Below are 18,244 nucleotides of genomic sequence, written 5' to 3'. Positions count from 1 at the left end.
AAAAAAGTCTCATTCACTCTACAACTTCATCAATAGTAAGATTGTTTTCCACTTTCCTTGAGCAAATCAAGATTTTGAGCACATTTCAAATTAATGAATTTATGGGTGGCATAAAACCTAATCACTACAAATAATGTACAATGTAAAACATCTTTATACTTATCTATACTCATAAATGACCGTTTAAAATAAGTTTATTAAATTTTATATTAATTCAAATGTTACACGTTAGTAAAAAAAACAACAGAGTTTTCCCTGATTATTTAATGTGAACAGCCAGAATGAGAATAAAATAATTAAGAACTGCAAAGTGTTATATGTGTACATTAAATGGGTATTTTGAATTCCGCAAGAAAGGTTGAGACTTGAAGAAGAATAAATGAGTGTGACGAAACTCGCAATTCACACACGTTAGGCGTGCACAGCTAACAAAACATAAAATTTTGCTAAGAAAGTTTATTCCTTTTTCTCCTCTGTCTGAATGTGAAGACTTAGCACAGTGATGAGGTGAGTGCTGCTTCAATCTCTATCGCCAGGTACCCATTCTTGCTCAAACCAAAAAAAAAATTGTCTGCCCAGATGCCAATTCCTCTTTAATTTTCTTTCTGTGTTCATTCAAATACATTTTCTTGGGTTTCTAATGATTGTATCTCCGAAGGCGGTTTAATGGAATGCTGAAGCTGAGAACTTTTGTTTTGGGGTATTTGTTTGTTGCTAGTTTTGGAACAAAGGTTGGATTTCACAGGCATTTTTGGTTGATGGATTATACTGTGTCTCATCAGTGTGTTCTGTAAGAAGTGGAGGGTTTTGAAATTGCTTTGTATGTGGAAGCCATTGCATGTGAGAACTGTGGGAGATCTTCTTCAACACTGTAGAAGGTTGTCAAGCCCATTAGTGGCTGGGTATGGCGATTTGTGTTTGAGGGATTCGAGCTTTGGATTTTGATTGAGAAGGGCTTCTTGCTAAAACCATAACCCCCATCAAGGTTTTTGCTTTGTGTGTTTGTGAAAATACCTTACCTTTTGAGCTGCTCAGTCTTTTTTTCTTTTGGTGTCTTGTTTCATTTGCTGTATTCGCTGTAAGGTTGCTTGATTGGACCTTGTTTTTTATCCTAAAAAATGTCAGAGAAGATCATGTTTCACTCAAGGTTTATATTTTACGTGATGATCATTTCTATGTTCCTTTTGGTCATGTCATCCCTTTTCCTACTCCAGTTCAGCAGTCATTCTTTGATACCTAGATCAGTGTTAGAACTTATTCTTGTCAATAATGCGTCACAGTACTTCATGCCTAATATGAAGAGAGAGCAGATCGTAGTCCCTCCCTGCCCTTCTGGGGATTTAAAATTTCAATCACAAAAACCCAGAGAATCCGATTGTCAAGCTTCTGATTCAAGCCAGAAAACAAGTTCTGTAGGACAACAGATGAATGTGGCATCTCACCCAGTTCGGCCTTTATTGAGAGTCTTCATGTATGATTTGCCCCCAGAATTTCACTTCGGGTTATTGGGTTGGAAGGGAAGTTTGAATCAAACATGGCCTGAGGTGGATAACCCTGAAGGTATCCCACGCTATCCAGGTGGTCTGAACTTGCAGCACAGCATGGAATACTGGCTCACCCTTGATCTTCTGTCATCAAACACTGCTAAAGTTGGTCATTCTTGCTCTGCAATTAGAGTGCAGGATTCAAGTCAAGCAGATGTAATTTTTGTGCCATTTTTCTCATCTCTGAGTTACAATCGGCATTCCAAGCTTCATGGAGAGGAGAAAGTTAGTGTTAACAAAATGTTGCAAGACAAATTGGTGCAGTTCTTAATGAACCGGAAAGAATGGAAACGATCAGGAGGGAAGGATCATCTGATTATAGCCCACCATCCTAACAGCTTGTTGGATGCAAGAAGAAAATTGGGTTCTGCTATGCTTGTGCTTGCAGATTTCGGAAGGTATCCTGCTCAACTAGCAAATATCAAGAAAGATGTAATAGCCCCCTACAGGCACCTAGTAGGTACCATACCAAGAGCTAAATCAGCTTCATATGAAGAACGTACCACACTGGTGTATTTCCAGGGAGCAATATACAGGAAAGATGTGAGTTTCTACTGCACTCATGTTATCTGTTTAATGCATACTTACCTTATTATGAAAAAATATTTCACATCGAATAGTTTTACCACTCCATTCCCAGTTTATTTTGAGGTAATTTCGTCAATGAATTAAATTGGCTATTTGTTGTGTGTTGGAGATGCCACATTGACTAGAGATAAAATCATATTATAATAGTGAGTGTGTGCAAAGCTCACCTTACCAAACCAGTTTTGTGAGGATAAGTTAGGTTTAAATTCACTTCTTAACACTATTGATTATGCCCATTTAAGGTTAGCAAGAGGCATGTGTTCCATTTTATTGTGAGTTGGGATGATGTCAAGGTGCATTAGCTTCTTAACTTGTTAATTGGGTGGATATCAGAATTAAGAACCCCTTCTTGGTTGAAACATATTGATGGCTTAGATAATAGATCTTAGGAATCTTTACCGATCATACCTCACCTCATATCAGCTAGAGAACAAACTACGCCTTGGTGCCTGGGGCTTTTTGAAGGTAAGATTTGATCCCAGGTACTTGCGTATACCCTGGCACTTTTATAACAAAAGTGATGAGCATAGAGAACTGACACATGACAAATATTCTACGGTTACCTTTAGCAACAAGCTCCATGTCCTTCTCATCCTTGGTATTAGATTATTAATTAAAAAAAAACTTCAACTCCATGTTTTTTGGCACCTCAAGATATCAATAGTAGATCGTATTTTTATTGAATTTCAGAAGGTAAATCAAGATATAAATGGCAGTGTCACTGAGCTGACTATAGTGCATTAGTTGAATTTTTATATCTTCAAGTTTAATCAGCTCAAGTGGGTTCATTGTAGCTTGTATAGAAGCCTTGATTTCAGAGGTGGTACAAATATTACATTTTCATGCTTCCAAATATAAGAAAGGGCTTCTGATGGTTGATTTCTAAATTTTATTGAGTTTTATATGAACAAATATTGGGCACATAATTTAAGATAAATCCATTGGAACACTAAAACTTAAACGCATCCTGCTAAGACTTTTTCGTGAGAATCGTTACAATGATGTAATGTCCGCTTTCCATCAATACTACTTCCCTTATCAATTTTATAGTATTAATTCTAGATGTGGAAGATGGTATTTCTTCATTTAATTAGTTAAATTATGATATTGAAACTCTAGGGAGGAGCCATTCGCCAAGAACTGTACTACCTCCTCAAAGAAGAGAAAGATGTGCATTTCAGTTTTGGGAGCATAGGAGGAAATGGGATCAAACAGGCAAGCCAGGGCATGGCCTTGTCAAAATTCTGCCTCAACATTGCTGGTGATACCCCGTCCTCGAATCGACTCTTTGATGCCATAGCAAGCCACTGTGTGCCTGTGATCATTAGTGATGAAATTGAGCTGCCCTTTGAAGATGTCTTGGACTACTCAGAGTTTTCAGTATTTGTGCGTGCCTCTGATGCCGTGAAGAAAGGCTACCTGCTGAATGTCCTTCGTTCAATCAAACGGGACGAGTGGAACAAGATGTGGGAAAAATTGAAGGAAATTACACCCCACTTTGAGTATCAGTATCCATCCCAACCTGGGGATGCAGTGAATATGATTTGGCGGCAAGTTTCAACAAAGATATCTTCAATAAGGTTCAATTTGCACAGAAAGAACAGATACCAGAGATCTCAGCTTCGGGCTAAGACAAACTTAAATTCCGAGATTCTGGGTCGTTAGAATCTATGGATCTTGGTTTCAGTCAAGTTCAACATGACAGTGGAAGAGACAAGCCTTGTCTCATTTGTTTGCTAGTAGCAAGCTCCCATTCTCTTCATTGGTTTCTTTTTGCTGAATTGCTCATCTTGTTGAAGGAAAAAAACGATTTTTTATTTTAATGTCGAAGCATACCGCATTATTTGTCCTCTTGGCACATGAATCTTAGAAAAAAGTACTTAAAAAATGAATTTAATTGGAATATAAAAGTGTGTATCTTATACTATTATCTAATCATAAAATGTCATGACTGAGAATTGTTAATTTTTTGGATTAGCAATTTATAAGGTGGTTTTTTATTAGTTGATTAAATATTTTTATAACGAAGGCATATTAACAAAGTTAAATGCATTCACAAATTTTCCGTACTTTGTTTTCCCTCTAGAACCTGTATTAATGTACTAGTAATGACATTATGATTTTGCATTATCGCAAGTGGTGCTTAATAACTATTGATGTACCAAGAAGCAAGTCTCCAGGGTACATTAGGGCAAAATTCTACAGTTTTGCATTTCACAAGCAAGTTAAGAAGGCCCATAAGAAGTTATTTGTAACTGAATTATGCAGGAAAAAGGCTCAAAATATCGGTTCCAGGAAAGTCGGAGAGATAGACAGAGAAAGTGTGTTTGAGAGAGAGAAAACCACTATATTCTGTATTTGATAGCTAACAATATCACGAAACTATCTAGCTATTCTTCAATACCTGATTTCTTTACAAAATGTTTTCATGAGCAATTCTTCACCTGACAGATAGACTCAACAAAACTAAAAACAAATGGGGGAAGAAAAAGAGCATCGAAAGCCGACCAACCTCATTAAGAAACTGTTAAACGAAGCAAAGAACAATCTTGGCATTAGGGAACTCACTTGTCATTCTAAGCTAAGTAAAAAGGGACAAAACCACAGCATGTTGATTTGTTAACATCGATTGTGAATTGGATCAGACCCTTTTTGAACTGTCCTTTTGTTTGATTGATTAGGATCAAATGTCAACGAAGGTGCAGGTGCCAAATCCAACTGTGATTGCAAGTCCTCCATTGCAACAGCCTTTAGGTCCTGAGCTATTTGAGCAAGTGGTGTTGATTGCCTGTGATCCCATTTCAGAGCAAGATCTTTGCTTCTGAGGCCAGAAACCATGCCTGGTTGAGAAGCTAAAATCCCAACACAGACTAAAACAAAGAACCCTCTGAAAGACAACAAACTCATCTCTTTTGTAGAGGAAAATTTGGAGGAAGAAAGGCTTTCTCAGTTTGAAGCAAAGAAGAGAAGGTGGTGGTGGGTCTAAAACTGTGTGTTTATATCTCCTATTTCTTGCTGCTCATAGCAGCAACAGGGATAATCCTGCAGTTTATCTTCTATGTGATTTGGAAGCTTCAAAGCAAAAGCACAAGAAGCCTAGAACATAAGCAAATGCTATATAAGCAATATATAAGGCTGATTTAGATGATTGACACTGACAGGTTTGAATAAAAGTTAATTGGAACAATATCCTTGGGAACCCCATCATTTGTCTTGCTCTTTTTCACCAAACAAAGACCGAAGAAGCTGTGTCTTCAAACACTTTGTTAATCTGCCACGTCATCTTCCCTTGCTGACATGTTCTTGCACCATATCCTCGAGACATATATGCCAATGAGAGGAATCATTCTCTGCATGATGCTCACTGAATTTGCTGCATTCTCTTTCTTTTTCTGAGATGTTCCATGAAAAAGCCAACGTACTAAATTATACCCTCAATGAAGATCTAATGGAAACATAAAAGTGATTTTGATCTAAAACAAACCTCCTCCCAAAGAAACCGTTTTTCTTTCACTGGTAAGAGCATCTCTAATGGTGCAATCACAAAAGAGTAGTACAACTCATTTTTAGCAAGTACTATAATACTACGTGAGATTTTAGAATTTGAACAAGTTTCCTCTTCAACACTGCAATTATTAAAAACTTAAAATGGATCTTATAATTGTCTCATATCTCTAAGGCCAAATCTATTAAATCGTTTAATCACATTAAAATCATGCACATTAACATATGTTCTAAAGGTACACTTGGTTTAGTACTTGTTAAGCCATCTAAATTCACGTTAAAATATCAATTAACATACATATACATAAATTTTCACTATTTAATCTCGTGTCGAAGAATTTATTTTTAATTCAAAATTATTTAAAGTAGCTAACCAAATACTTTATATGAAATTTACTACAAACATACTCTAAGAATAAACATAAAAACCACTCTGCATAAATCTTTTACTCTTCAAACTTAATTCTAATCAGAATTCATATTATAAAATCAACTTCACTAAAAGAATCCTTAAAAAGAAGGAAAAAATTTCCTTAACATCTAAAAAGTAATAATGTACTCACACTTGACAAACCATTATAATAATATAATAATATTTTAAATTAAAAAATAAATAAAATATAATTAAAATATTAGTTTATTGATATGTGAAGTGTATGTAATTAATAAGAAAACTACAACAAAGAGCAATTAACATTTATAGCATCAACTTAAGTAAGAGCTGGTCCAAATTAATGGTGACATGACAAGACTAAAGATAAGAGTAACATTGTTTAAATATATCTTTGGATACATTTTTTTCATAAGAACGGAGAAAGATAAGAAAACCAAATAAAATGAGATTATTCATAAATTAAACTAGTTTATATATCAGTAGAACCCATATATATATATATATATATATATATATAAATTCTTTTATGCATAAGATAATTTTATAAAGAGGTTTCTTTTTTCTTAATTTTTTTCATATAAAAATCTTTATATATTAAGAAAATTATGTAAAAGTATCCTTAGAATGTTAATGCAACAGGAACAAGAAAGCCATTAAAAGTAGAGAATTTTGGAAGAAGGTATTATGGCAGCCACTACTCCTGAAAAAAACAAACCAACCAGTAACATGCTTTCATGTTCAAGCACTTTCTTTAAGCTATGAGGCTTTAGAATTCCAAGCTCTTCACTCCATGCAATAAAAATGGTAGTCTTGGTTTTTAGTGCTCAATAATGGATTTCCTTTATGCTTTTCTTCCATCTGTATGTATTGCCTAGATTCTAAACACTTCTTCCCAACTCATCTCTAAAACATACAAGTTCAAAAATGTACAATTCTACCAAACATTTCAGATTATGTAAACAACTCGAATATGTTCATATTACTGTTGTTGAACTCTCTTACTCTTTTTCTTTTTCTATTCTATAAATTTATGTGGTTTCACTAAATAAGTTTCTTCATATGTTTAATCAAGAATTTATGGAAGTGAATTGAAGAACATAACCAACGAGTAAGATATTCTTTCTGACCACTTTAGAGCTGTATTAAAGTAAAAGAAATATCTGACCACCTCAAGGAAAAAAAAAGTAAAAGAAATAAGTGAACTGTTGCTTTCAAAATCGAACCTTCCCCGGCTAATACAGCTTTTAAGATTCATCAATGGTAATATAGTTACTGAACCATAAGTAGTTTGAACCAAATGATTCTAGCTTATCACATAGGAATTCATAGCTTAAAACAGCATATGCTATAATCTCTCTCCCCCAACATCACAAATCCTTGTATAATTCCAAACTAACATGATTGTGATCAATTTTTACATATCATTGAGTTTTATTAACTTATTCGTAATCTGAAAAATATAATTATGTGTAATTTTGAGATTGATTACGAGTATAATTACGCAATGATTATTAGTATTTATTTACACATAACTATCAGAATCTTTACGGTTGGCCTACAACAGAACGTAGAAAAACTGGACTTTGAGCCAATTTTTATAAATTTTTCAAAAGGCTCTCATGCCCCTCAACTTTTTGAAATGTTAAATTAAAATTTCTTAAAATATTGAGGTAGATAAATTAAATTATAAGCTTCATTTTTTATTTTCTCGTGGAAGTATTTCGTGAAAACGTTTATCTAATATTGGCTTAGCTATGTCCATAAGTTTATTCAAGTAGACAGCCAAAGTCCAAGTGGAAGTTTGTCCTGCATAAAATTAACACTGCGAAAGGCATAAATGCAGAGGAAGATTTACACCAATGTTGTTAAACTCCATGATTGTAAGAGAACTTGAAAAAAGACAAAAGATCGTAACTTGACGATGGTAAGTTGAGGATAGTAATTCGAATTGTTAGTAACATATGAAAAATAATATTCAATATTTATAATTTATAAAAGGTTCACACATAAAATAACTAATAAGTTCAAAAATGTTTAATACAATTAAACTATTCAAGGAAATTCTTCATATTGGATGTAATCTCCTATATATCCTCCTCTATAAGATCTTTATTTTCATTAATGTTATCTTTGTCATGACCTTCATCATCTGCAGCAACTGAAAAAACTTCCAAATCATCCATAGGGTTCAACTTCTCCAACCTTTTGCTTCATTATCCTCCATATTTCATTCATCGTCGGAAGCAAAATCATCAATGTTAGTCTTTTGTTTTCCTAACATCATTCTACTTCATCAATTTTGAATTAGTCATCACAAAGACTACATCATTCCTGGTCTTTTGTTGCAAACGATTTCTTTTCTTAGTGTGGACCTAAATAATTATAAAAATAATTATAACATCTTATTAGTCTCTAAACAATAATTATAAAATGAACTCATAAATTTAAATTCTTACCCTTTCAAAAGCACTCCAATAGCGCTAACAACCATATGAATTATAAGTCATACTCAATACTCAATACTCTAATTACAAATCTTTGTAATTCTGGATGTTCTTCCTTATATGATTCCCACCATTGTGGTGGAGGTTTTCTTTTAAGTGCACGTTGAGCTATTTGACTATAAAAAAATTCATACTAGCTCTTGAAACTCTCAATTTGGGCATCAATCTTATTGATCTCATCATTATCTCTCACCATCCTTTCCAAAAATCATACGGTCCTCGTTTCACCTCCTAATCATCTTTAAAGTTCGGATGATATTACAACATGGGAGATTAAGGTAACAGCATGCAGCATGCCATGATCTATGCAATTAATTGTCTCATCTTTGATCAATGATTTTCCAAAGGGAAGTGTAACTAAGTAAAATAAAAGTAAATAAATTAATCTAAACAACAAAGTCTATATTTCTAAAAAATGAAATTAGAAATCAAATATAAGTGAAAGGTAATTAGGTATTAACCTTTTACTAACAACATTCAAAAAACTTTGTATATTCTCTTTAGCAAGATCCATCTTTTCATAAATAAATTTTATGGTTGATTTTTCATCTCAATTTACCATGCGCAACATCTTAATCCGGGAAGAGCACCTCACATGCAATTCAAAATATTTTTCTAAAATCCTTTATCCAGTATCAAATTTTAATAGATGTAAGTTGTGATTCTCTTACCATTGGTTATTGTCTCATGATGGAGTGGTATTTTCTTCTTCCAACATTAAATCAATGCAATGTGCTATGCAAGGTGTCTGTTAAGAAGTGGACTTTAAGCCTAACTCAACCCCATAAAACCGGCTCATAAGGTGAGGTTTGCACCCACTTATATACAATGAAAAATGTCTTATCTCTAGTCGATGTGGGATCTCTAACACACCCCCTCACGCCGAGACTACCAACTCGTGCGTGGAGATATATGTTATGGGTGGTCCGATAACGACCCGATAGCGGGTGACCTGATAAACCCAACAAATTCTCGCTAAGATGGACTCGAAAATGGCTCTGATACCATGTTAAGAAGTGGACTTTAAGCCTAACTCAACCCCATAAAACCGACTCATAAGGTGAGGTTTGCACCCACTCATATACAATGAAATGTCCTCATCTCTAGTCGATGTAGAATCTCCAACAGTGTCCAATACAACTTTTGTCTTTTTTGTAGCAAATCTCCAACAACCTTGTAATTTGTTGCATTACCAGTTACAATTTGGATAACATTCTCTTCCCCGACCTCCTCATCAACGTCATTCATCATCTTGAAAATTTTGTTAGAAAATTAAGTATGGTCCTTCTCCTCCTATAATTCCATCCATCTGACATTATTATGTAGCCATTTTTTTCCAAAATAATTTATGTTCTTCCAATATCATACTGGTCTTTTCAGCTTGTTGCTTAAGATATTTCACCCTGATTTCATGGTATGATGGTGGCTTAAATTTGGGACCATGTTTGGCAACCAACCTAGGCATCTTACTCTATTCTTCACTCTTTGCTACATTAAATGGAACCACATTGTTATAGAAAAATAAACCAATTTCTTGACATGCATCATCCCTCTCACTTTTCTTGAAGATGGAATTGATAGTAGTTTGAGTTTCCATTTACTTGAAAATACTTGATGACTCACCCCACTTTCTTCTTGAGTTGATCTTTTTCTAACATTCTCATAATCACCTGCACTACTATCCCACTCTTCTCTAGACATAGATTTCTTCATCAAATTTTGCTACCGCACATAAACATTATCCAACATTAATTTTTGAACCTCTTACACGTAAATACTGTGAGAGGTCTTAACATGAGGTATGAGGTATTTACAAATTAAAGCATAATCTTGTAGGGATTGGAAGGACGTTGGAGCATGCATTGTTTATGTGAGTGACAGTGATGCGACAGCGACCAACGACGAGCACAAGCGATGGCGACCAACAACAACAGATTCGAACAGGATTGCTTCCCGCAGTTGCAAGCACAAGTGCAACTAGGAACACAATTGCGAAGTGCAACGATGGAGATTGGGAGGGCAACGACAGCAATGGTGACAACCGCGAGTAGCAATAGCGAGTGAAGGTACATGGTAGGTTTTGTTTCTTTTTCCGTTTTGAGATTTCTTACTCTCGTAACATTCTTACTCTCGTAACATAGAGCACACGTTTTGGGTCGTTTAGACCTTATCTTCTACCAATAGACCTTAACAACAATGAAGCAAGGTCCATTTTTTTTACCAAAAATTATTGTTTACGAGTCAGAGTACATGATCGACAAGCTTCGACGATCTTCCTATCCATCAAGTCGCACGACGATTTGTTCCGATTATAATCGGCCAACCGAGTCACCTCAGCTTGTCCTCCAAACTTGCTAACTCGTGTGAGTCGCGAGTTTAACAACACTGGTTTACACTAATAACATAAAACAATGTCAATCATGAATTGAACAAAACTAGCAAATGCCTTGATGAGACACTTGGAACTAAGTACCATCACCTACCATGCTGCATGCTTTATTGACTCAATGTTGAACCATCAAACATGGTTTATGGTTTTAATTGCAGGTCTGCTACCACATTTAGGGCCACAACATGAACGTGTTTTAATCGCCACAACTGCATCGCAACTACAAATTACAGCCCCAACAACAACAATCATCAAATTTCATGAAACAGCAACCGTAATTTTAAACTATTCCGTCAGCCATGTCACTCTCGGCTATTGGGAGCACGCTTCAGCAGCACGTTCAAATCTTTTGTTCGAAGATAGAAATCAGTGATCAATTTCCCTTTTCAGCTCTGCTACCCCCGGAATGTTCATAGAAGTTGGTTGATAACAACAAAAGGGCATACAAATCTTGAATTTGAATGACAGCTTATTTTAAATTAGGCAGATTCACATAAACAACACTTCTTCGCTAATACTAAAAAATAATAGTAAAAGGCCAAAATAAGTTTTGAAACATGTTTGGTGAATTTATTCTACTCTCAAAATATATTAAGGACATCTATAAATTTGTGTACAAATATTTTCATAGGTGAAGAACACTTCCAGTTAATATCAATTCCCCTATTAGCAGCTGTATAAGCTGTATGAGATTATGTGTAATATACCTATTTACATAAAAAAGATTGAGATAGAGAGGTAGGTGGGGTATTATAACCCGAGAAAGATACAAATGGAGAACCAGCAACAGAGCCGTCAGATCTTATTCTCCAGCACCTCTGATCCAACTACAATTTCTATGATCCCTGTATTAGGGATGACGTTCCACAATACTTACGGGAATTAATCAGTGAAAAATAGATCCTGGTGATATTGCAAACTGCTAACCTTGTTCGTCTGCTTGTAGCACAAATGCAAGTTCTTCAGGTGCTTGCTGATCCAAAATAAATACATGATTCTGTTAGTTCATAAAAGAAAAATAAAAAACACAAAGTAAAGATGTACTAGAATAATGAGTACATGTTGACAAGAGAACCCAGAAAAAAACATTTCCCATGATCAGAACTTGGTAAAAAAATTCTAGGTCTCTAGGTAGACTATAGACAAGCAAGAAGCTCAGTATTCACATTTCTTTCACCAGTGATAAGAGAATCATGCCATGTGCACCATATCTTGTTGCAATTCAAATTGATACCATCACTTAAATCTTACAATCTTAAATGGCCTAGCAAATGGCATCATATGATTAATCAAAATATGAAAAATGAAAAAAGGAAGGGAAAATGATACAAATTTCAATATTAGAATAAGCACAGGGTAGTAACTTGTCTTTGCCTTTGATGCAGTATTACGCGAATTATCCAAGCCATAAGATAGCAAGGAAGGACAACAGCAGCCGCACGAAGAAAGAAAAACTGGAAAACATTAAGTATTATGAAATCAACTAATCAGCTGTATAACATGCAACAAATTAATCATTTAGATTACAACTTACATAAAAATATGTTAAAGCTTTCTCCACATCAGCATTGAAGAGGGGAGCAACATGCCTCAGAAGTAAAAGAGCCATTAACTGCAAATTTTGCATAAGACCCAAGCGCAGAAATTTTTGGAATTGGACAAGGAGAACCATTTAATATATAAGATTTTACACATACAGGGATCTCTTTCCATATAAGAATTAACAGCATAACTAAAAGCACTCATCAGACACTACATCCAGAAAAGTAAACACGAGAAATGCAATATTACAACCATATATACCCAACAGAAATACATGCGTAGGTGCCACACAGGCATGCATAAATATATCTGAAGGACAACGATAAGAAAAGGTACAGTGGTCCCATGGATGATGTTAGTGTTGAAGATCTCACATCTATTGGAAATATGGTCAAATTATAATATATAAGTGAATACAAACCTCACCCTATCAATTGTGAGATTGAGTTAGACTTAAATTTTACATTTTAAAGATGGTATCTAAACCTTTTTACTCACTTATCATATCTTTGTCATTAGAGGATATCAAATGTCCTCTATTTATTGTATTGATCTCTTTTTTCCAATATAAATAAAGCATTCGTGTTGTCTCAGAAACATATTGTTTAAGCACAATGTTCCTCTCTTCTTTATACTTTAACATGTTATCAAAGTCATTCTGAACCTATCTTACTTAAGTTTGTTGAGCATATCGTCTCATCTATTATCAAGTTCCTTCTAGTCCCACACTCGAGTCTCACGTTCAAGATGTGTTGGACATCTTATATTGACTAGAAATACGGTCAAATTATAACATATAATAGGTGCAAATCTCACCTTACCAGATCGATTTTGTGAGGTTGATTTAGGTTTAAATTTCAATCTCTTAAGAGATAGGAAAGAAAAAAATTTAAGAATATTGAACTCTCATGCCTAATATAAAACATCTGAAAAAATATACTGTTGAGCTTCATGAAGAAATTGAAAACGCTTACAATTAGACCAACAGAGTGCCATAATGTAATTCCACCAGTGCCAGCAGCATAGGCATAATCTTCACCAGTCTCCGGAACTTGGTGCTCTACAGCTGCAATAGCCAAAAGGCGAGAATTGTGCAAATCTAAAGGAAAATTATAGCTTGCCCAGTCATCACTGCCCAATATGCAAAAGCATATGGTAAGACACAGAACCAGCAGCAGTGATGATATAGGAAGACATAGTATCATAGATGCGCAGTACATAGAGAAGATAATGACAGTTTAGCCAGAACAAGAGGTATTCAAAATATTGCAAGAATATAAACTATCTAAAGAAATGGATATAGACTAGGAAAAAAGGGAAGAAGACTAATAAATAATCTTAAACCCATCTAGCCCCCAACAAATTCAACTCCACTCTTTCCATCAGAGATCTCTTACATTTAACCTAACTCAATATAATGAAGTCTAGAAGGAAAACAAATAAGCAAGGCGAAATTGCTACCATATCTACATATATATGCATAAAGATTCTTGTGCATGTTAAAAATAATAACATCAAGTCAACAGCAAAAGGTGGAATGGAATTACCTAATATCAATTGAAGTATCTCCAGGATGGATGACAGTTGTTGTCACAGAATAGCCAGGTTTGAATGGCTGAAAGTCAAGAAAACTTTTCTGTGAAAAAACTATAACTTAGTCTGAGCAACAAATAAATGCAATATTCTGGCCCTATGATTTCGTAGTTGTTCCATGTAATCAATTTGGTACTTAAAGTTTCACTCATCTCTCTTTTATCCGATTGCTAACAGCCATCTATTGTTTTTGGTTTTGCTTTTTTCTCTCTAATCTTTCAGGGCATGTTTCGTTTTCCTATATTGAGATTCTCCACAAAATTAATTTTGTTGGAAACTAGTCTTAATTGTGACTACCCCAGCCCAGCCCACCTTAACACTTTGGTCTGCCTTCATTGCCGCCTCCAGCACCCTCATTGTGTTGGGTGTGGGAGGCACATCCCTTAGACATATAACCTGAGTAGTTCTCTTGGATAACCTTACCTTATAAACCAAATTTGTGGGTTGAGTTAAGTCCTAAGTCTTAAATTTGTTGTATAAACATGATCTTGGCAACTGCACACCAAACATCTAACAAGAAAAGAAAATACACTGATAACTTTACTTTATACATGCCTAAATGCTAGGCAGACACTGATTCCCAGAACAAATTATCAACAGGGCAGAATTAATCTAATCATTAATGTCATGTCCATGAGGGTTTCCCACAGTGTCTCAAATCAGAGATCACTAGCAAAGCTAACCATTATATAATCCACAAGAAAATTTTCAATGTGCTGGGTGTATCCAGCATGCCCCTACTTCATACACAGCCACAAGAAAATCAACACAAAACTCCTTGAAATAATGCCTAAAATACAACTAAAACTAAGATATATGTCAATTACAATAAATATGCTTCTTAGCGCTGGATATACCATGCTAATGCTAAGAGTTCAACAAGTTACCTGGTGGCAGATCTCACAAATTGTATCACCCTTCTCGTAACACCATAGCTGAACACATTCCCTATGAGCAAACTTGTACATAGAAAAAGAATATATTAATGCAATTGTCAAATTTGGCAGGGTTTACAATAAAGAGATGGAACGAGGTAAAGCAATAGTCAAATGACGGATGATTATAAATTCAAAATGTTACATTCAATAACTGTTAGTTATAAGAAAAGAATATAACTATCGCAATTCATACTATCTCATTGGAAGACACATCCACATGCAGTCCAAATTACTTGTACACACAATAACTGTTGGAAACAGCCAACCCTCTGAAATCCGAAGCATTGATTCAAGAAAGAGGAAGTCATTTTTTATTGCAAACCCCATGCTAGTACTTTTATCCTAAAGAGTTCATTGCTAACTAGCACAACTCATCCACTCATAGAAAGCAACAATCAGCTGTCCTCATGGATTACTAAAAATATGCAGGAATCAACAATCAACTGTCTTCATTGCTTACTAAAAATACGCAGGAAGCAACAATCCAAAAATACCTCAATTTCATTGCATACTATCCTCATTCGCACACAGGAAAGTTTAGTATAAAAATACCTTCAAGGTTCCCTTGCATGCACAGGGTATGTCCAAATTTTGAAGAGTATCATCTTCCTGGCAAATGCGACACTCCACCATTAGAGTGAGGTCTTTTTCTTGCTCTTGTTCCTGTTCCTGTGCCTGTTCTTCCAAAGTATCACATTCCCCAACATCATTGACATGAGTAGCACCCTCAATGAGTGAATCTCCAGCATCACCACCATGCTGGGGTTGCAAAGGTGAAGATGCTATAAGAAGAGGATCAACAACAGATAAAACCACTTCCTCCCGCATTGTTCCTGAAACAAAAGAACCCATCACATACACTTTTCAATTTTTTAATTTCAGATTATTGAAAATAAAAGGTTTGAATAATTATTTGACTTTATACTCCCACACAGAATACTATAACTAAATCAGAACGAACAAAAACTATAATGAGGCAGGCAATTGGAAATTCCCGATCCAGTTAGATGGAAAAAATGGGAATTTTCTTAGTTTTCAAAAAAAGAAAGAATAAATTACCTGAAAATGGATAGAAGTGAGAAACGTGTAGTGGAGAAAGGGGTTGAGTTAGGGTATGAGTGAGAGTGAGCGATTCAAGAAGAAATGTATTTATTTATTAATTATTTTTGTTGACTTAATTATAGCTGGTGACATTTTAAATGTGCTATTTTAATAGTATTTATTTTCAGTTGAGTTTCTCAGTCATGCCAAACTTACCTTAACTGTTAATTTGGATATTTAAAATATTGATGTTGTGAAATTTTAGTTCACAATTAGAATTGGAAAAAAAAAAGACTAAAATGTTGCACCTTTTAATAGTTGATAGACGCAATTAACACATTAGAATATCTTAATTTTTAATTATTCATAACTTTATTCAAATTTTTATTTAATTATTTATTATTTTGTACGTGACATGTAAATTTGGGAAAAAATCCATAATATTTATAAAGTGGGAGTTATTAGGACTTCTTATCAAATATAATTTTATAGTGATTTAATATATTTTTAAAACTACAAATTAAACAAACTTTCAAGTAGTTAGAAAAGAATTGCATAAAATTATACTTTTTAACCTAAAAATTAAATTTAAATTACAAATAATTATTAGTTAAAGGAATAAAAATTTTTAAAAAAATGCTAATTTGGTAAAAATACATGTACCAAAATTACATTGGCAAATGTAATATATGCTGTAATGCTATAATGAGTGAAATGCATTGAAAGGCACCGAAATGGTGGTTTGTAGTGTTGAGAAGCCATGGCGCACAATAGCATAACGCGCATGGACGGTGACTTCTCAGTATCCTGTCACCCCGATAGTGACTTCCCTAGCTGCTGATATTTGTTACTAAATTAAAGTTATCCATCTATTTGAAAATAATGTCACTATAAAATAATTTTCAAGATTATAAATAAGGATAGAATGATTTTCGTTTTTTTATTTTTTTATTATATCACATTATTAGTTTTTAAAAAGTAAAGTTTGTATTTTCTTAATCATTAATTAAGGTAATTGAATATACAAATTGACCATTGCAAAAGTTTACTAAATGATAAAGTATTCTCAAATTTATATGTTAACTCAAGTCAATTAGTCTTTTTAGTATTGGAATTTTATTCTTGAAAATTCAATCTTCCCCTAAATATGATTGTAGTTTTGAAAAAGGTTTATTTAAATTTTTATTATTATAGTACACTTAATAGTCTTGTATTATTTAAGAATTAAAATAAAATTATTTAAATATATTCTTTTTTATTTTTTTAACATTTTTTAAAATAAAATTTTAATAAAAAACTTTAAAGTAAATAATATTTTAAATGCAATATTAAATTATCAATGGTATCTCAACAAATTTTATAAATTAAATAAAAAGTATAAGGAACCCAGATGTATTTCAACTAAAAGAGTTTCACAACACTTTATTCTAACTTATATTATACCATAAACTTTAAACGTGAGTGTTTGAATGTTTCTATTAAAATATCTTATAAGATATGTATTTATTATTTTTTAATTCGGACTTGGACAGAAAATTAAAAAAAAAAAAAATTGTGACAATGATAGTATGCTGCTTTTAATATTTTTAAGAAAATCTAAAAATATTTTAATAATTACACATAAATGTAGGGTGCAGGAATAAACACCTTTATATCGGTATTGTTCTATTTTTTTCTTTAATGCTAGATTAATATAATTTGCATCTATGTACCTTGCACTTATAAATGACCCTCTTCTCTATTTTTATTTTCTTGTATAAAACTTTATTTTATAAAGTCCTAGATAAACTCAATGGTAATTTATTTATTAAAATAGACTTATCTACATGTGTAATATTTAATTTTTTGGAGAGGCAAATTCTAACCTTAAAAGTTCTTTTAGGAATTCATTTTTTGTAAACTAAATTTTAACCTAATTATTCTATTTTAAAAAAAAACATAAAAAGGATTGAATAAATAATTAATAAAAATATATTTATATTTTTTTTTGGGTTTTTAATAATGAATTAAATTTAAAACAAATTAAAATAATAAAATAAAAACAATTTAGCATAAATTATAATATAATTAATGTTAAAATAGTAATTTTAAAATAATACATATTATTAAATATTAAATATTTAAACACATTTTAGAGATTAATTTAGAAGAAGTGTATTAATATATCATTAGTATATTATTAATAGAAGAAATAAAAAACAATATAA

The 18,244-nt window shown here is 33.2% G+C and overlaps 2 protein-coding genes across 8 annotated transcripts; one reads left to right on the top strand and one right to left on the bottom strand.

The window, feature by feature from the left end:
• Positions 1–321: 321 nt before the first annotated feature.
• LOC137821116 (probable arabinosyltransferase ARAD1) lies at positions 322–3,990 on the top strand. 4 transcript variants are annotated; one of them, XM_068625555.1, is made up of 3 exons: positions 322–507; positions 719–2,087; positions 3,252–3,990. In XM_068625555.1, exons 2-3 carry the CDS (start codon positions 1,119–1,121, stop codon positions 3,795–3,797), a joined length of 1,515 nt encoding a protein of 504 aa, XP_068481656.1. In that variant the 5' UTR covers positions 322–507; positions 719–1,118; the 3' UTR covers positions 3,798–3,990. The 4 variants fall into 4 exon arrangements, with proteins under 4 accessions (XP_068481656.1, XP_068481654.1, XP_068481653.1 ...); XM_068625553.1 differs by having other exon boundaries at positions 324–536; XM_068625554.1 differs by having other exon boundaries at positions 357–536; positions 659–2,087.
• Positions 3,991–11,467: 7,477 nt separating this feature from the next.
• LOC137821108 (uncharacterized) lies at positions 11,468–16,245 on the bottom strand. Of its 4 annotated transcripts, none has more exons than XM_068625539.1 (9): positions 16,056–16,245; positions 15,549–15,829; positions 14,946–15,017; positions 14,013–14,080; positions 13,440–13,596; positions 12,458–12,535; positions 12,288–12,377; positions 11,851–11,896; positions 11,468–11,759 (listed from the first exon to the last, which is right to left on the bottom strand). In XM_068625539.1, exons 2-9 carry the CDS (start codon positions 15,822–15,824, stop codon positions 11,719–11,721), a joined length of 828 nt encoding a protein of 275 aa, XP_068481640.1. In that variant the 5' UTR covers positions 15,825–15,829; positions 16,056–16,245; the 3' UTR covers positions 11,468–11,718. The 4 variants fall into 4 exon arrangements, with proteins under 4 accessions (XP_068481640.1, XP_068481641.1, XP_068481642.1 ...); XM_068625540.1 differs by having other exon boundaries at positions 11,468–11,750; XM_068625541.1 differs by having other exon boundaries at positions 12,298–12,377.
• Positions 16,246–18,244: the final 1,999 nt, after the last annotated feature.

This window comes from Phaseolus vulgaris, chromosome 9 (genome assembly GCF_000499845.2).
Source record: "Phaseolus vulgaris cultivar G19833 chromosome 9, P. vulgaris v2.0, whole genome shotgun sequence".
NCBI lineage: Eukaryota > Viridiplantae > Streptophyta > Magnoliopsida > Fabales > Fabaceae > Phaseolus > Phaseolus vulgaris.
This window is presented reverse-complemented; position numbering and strand designations above follow the sequence as displayed.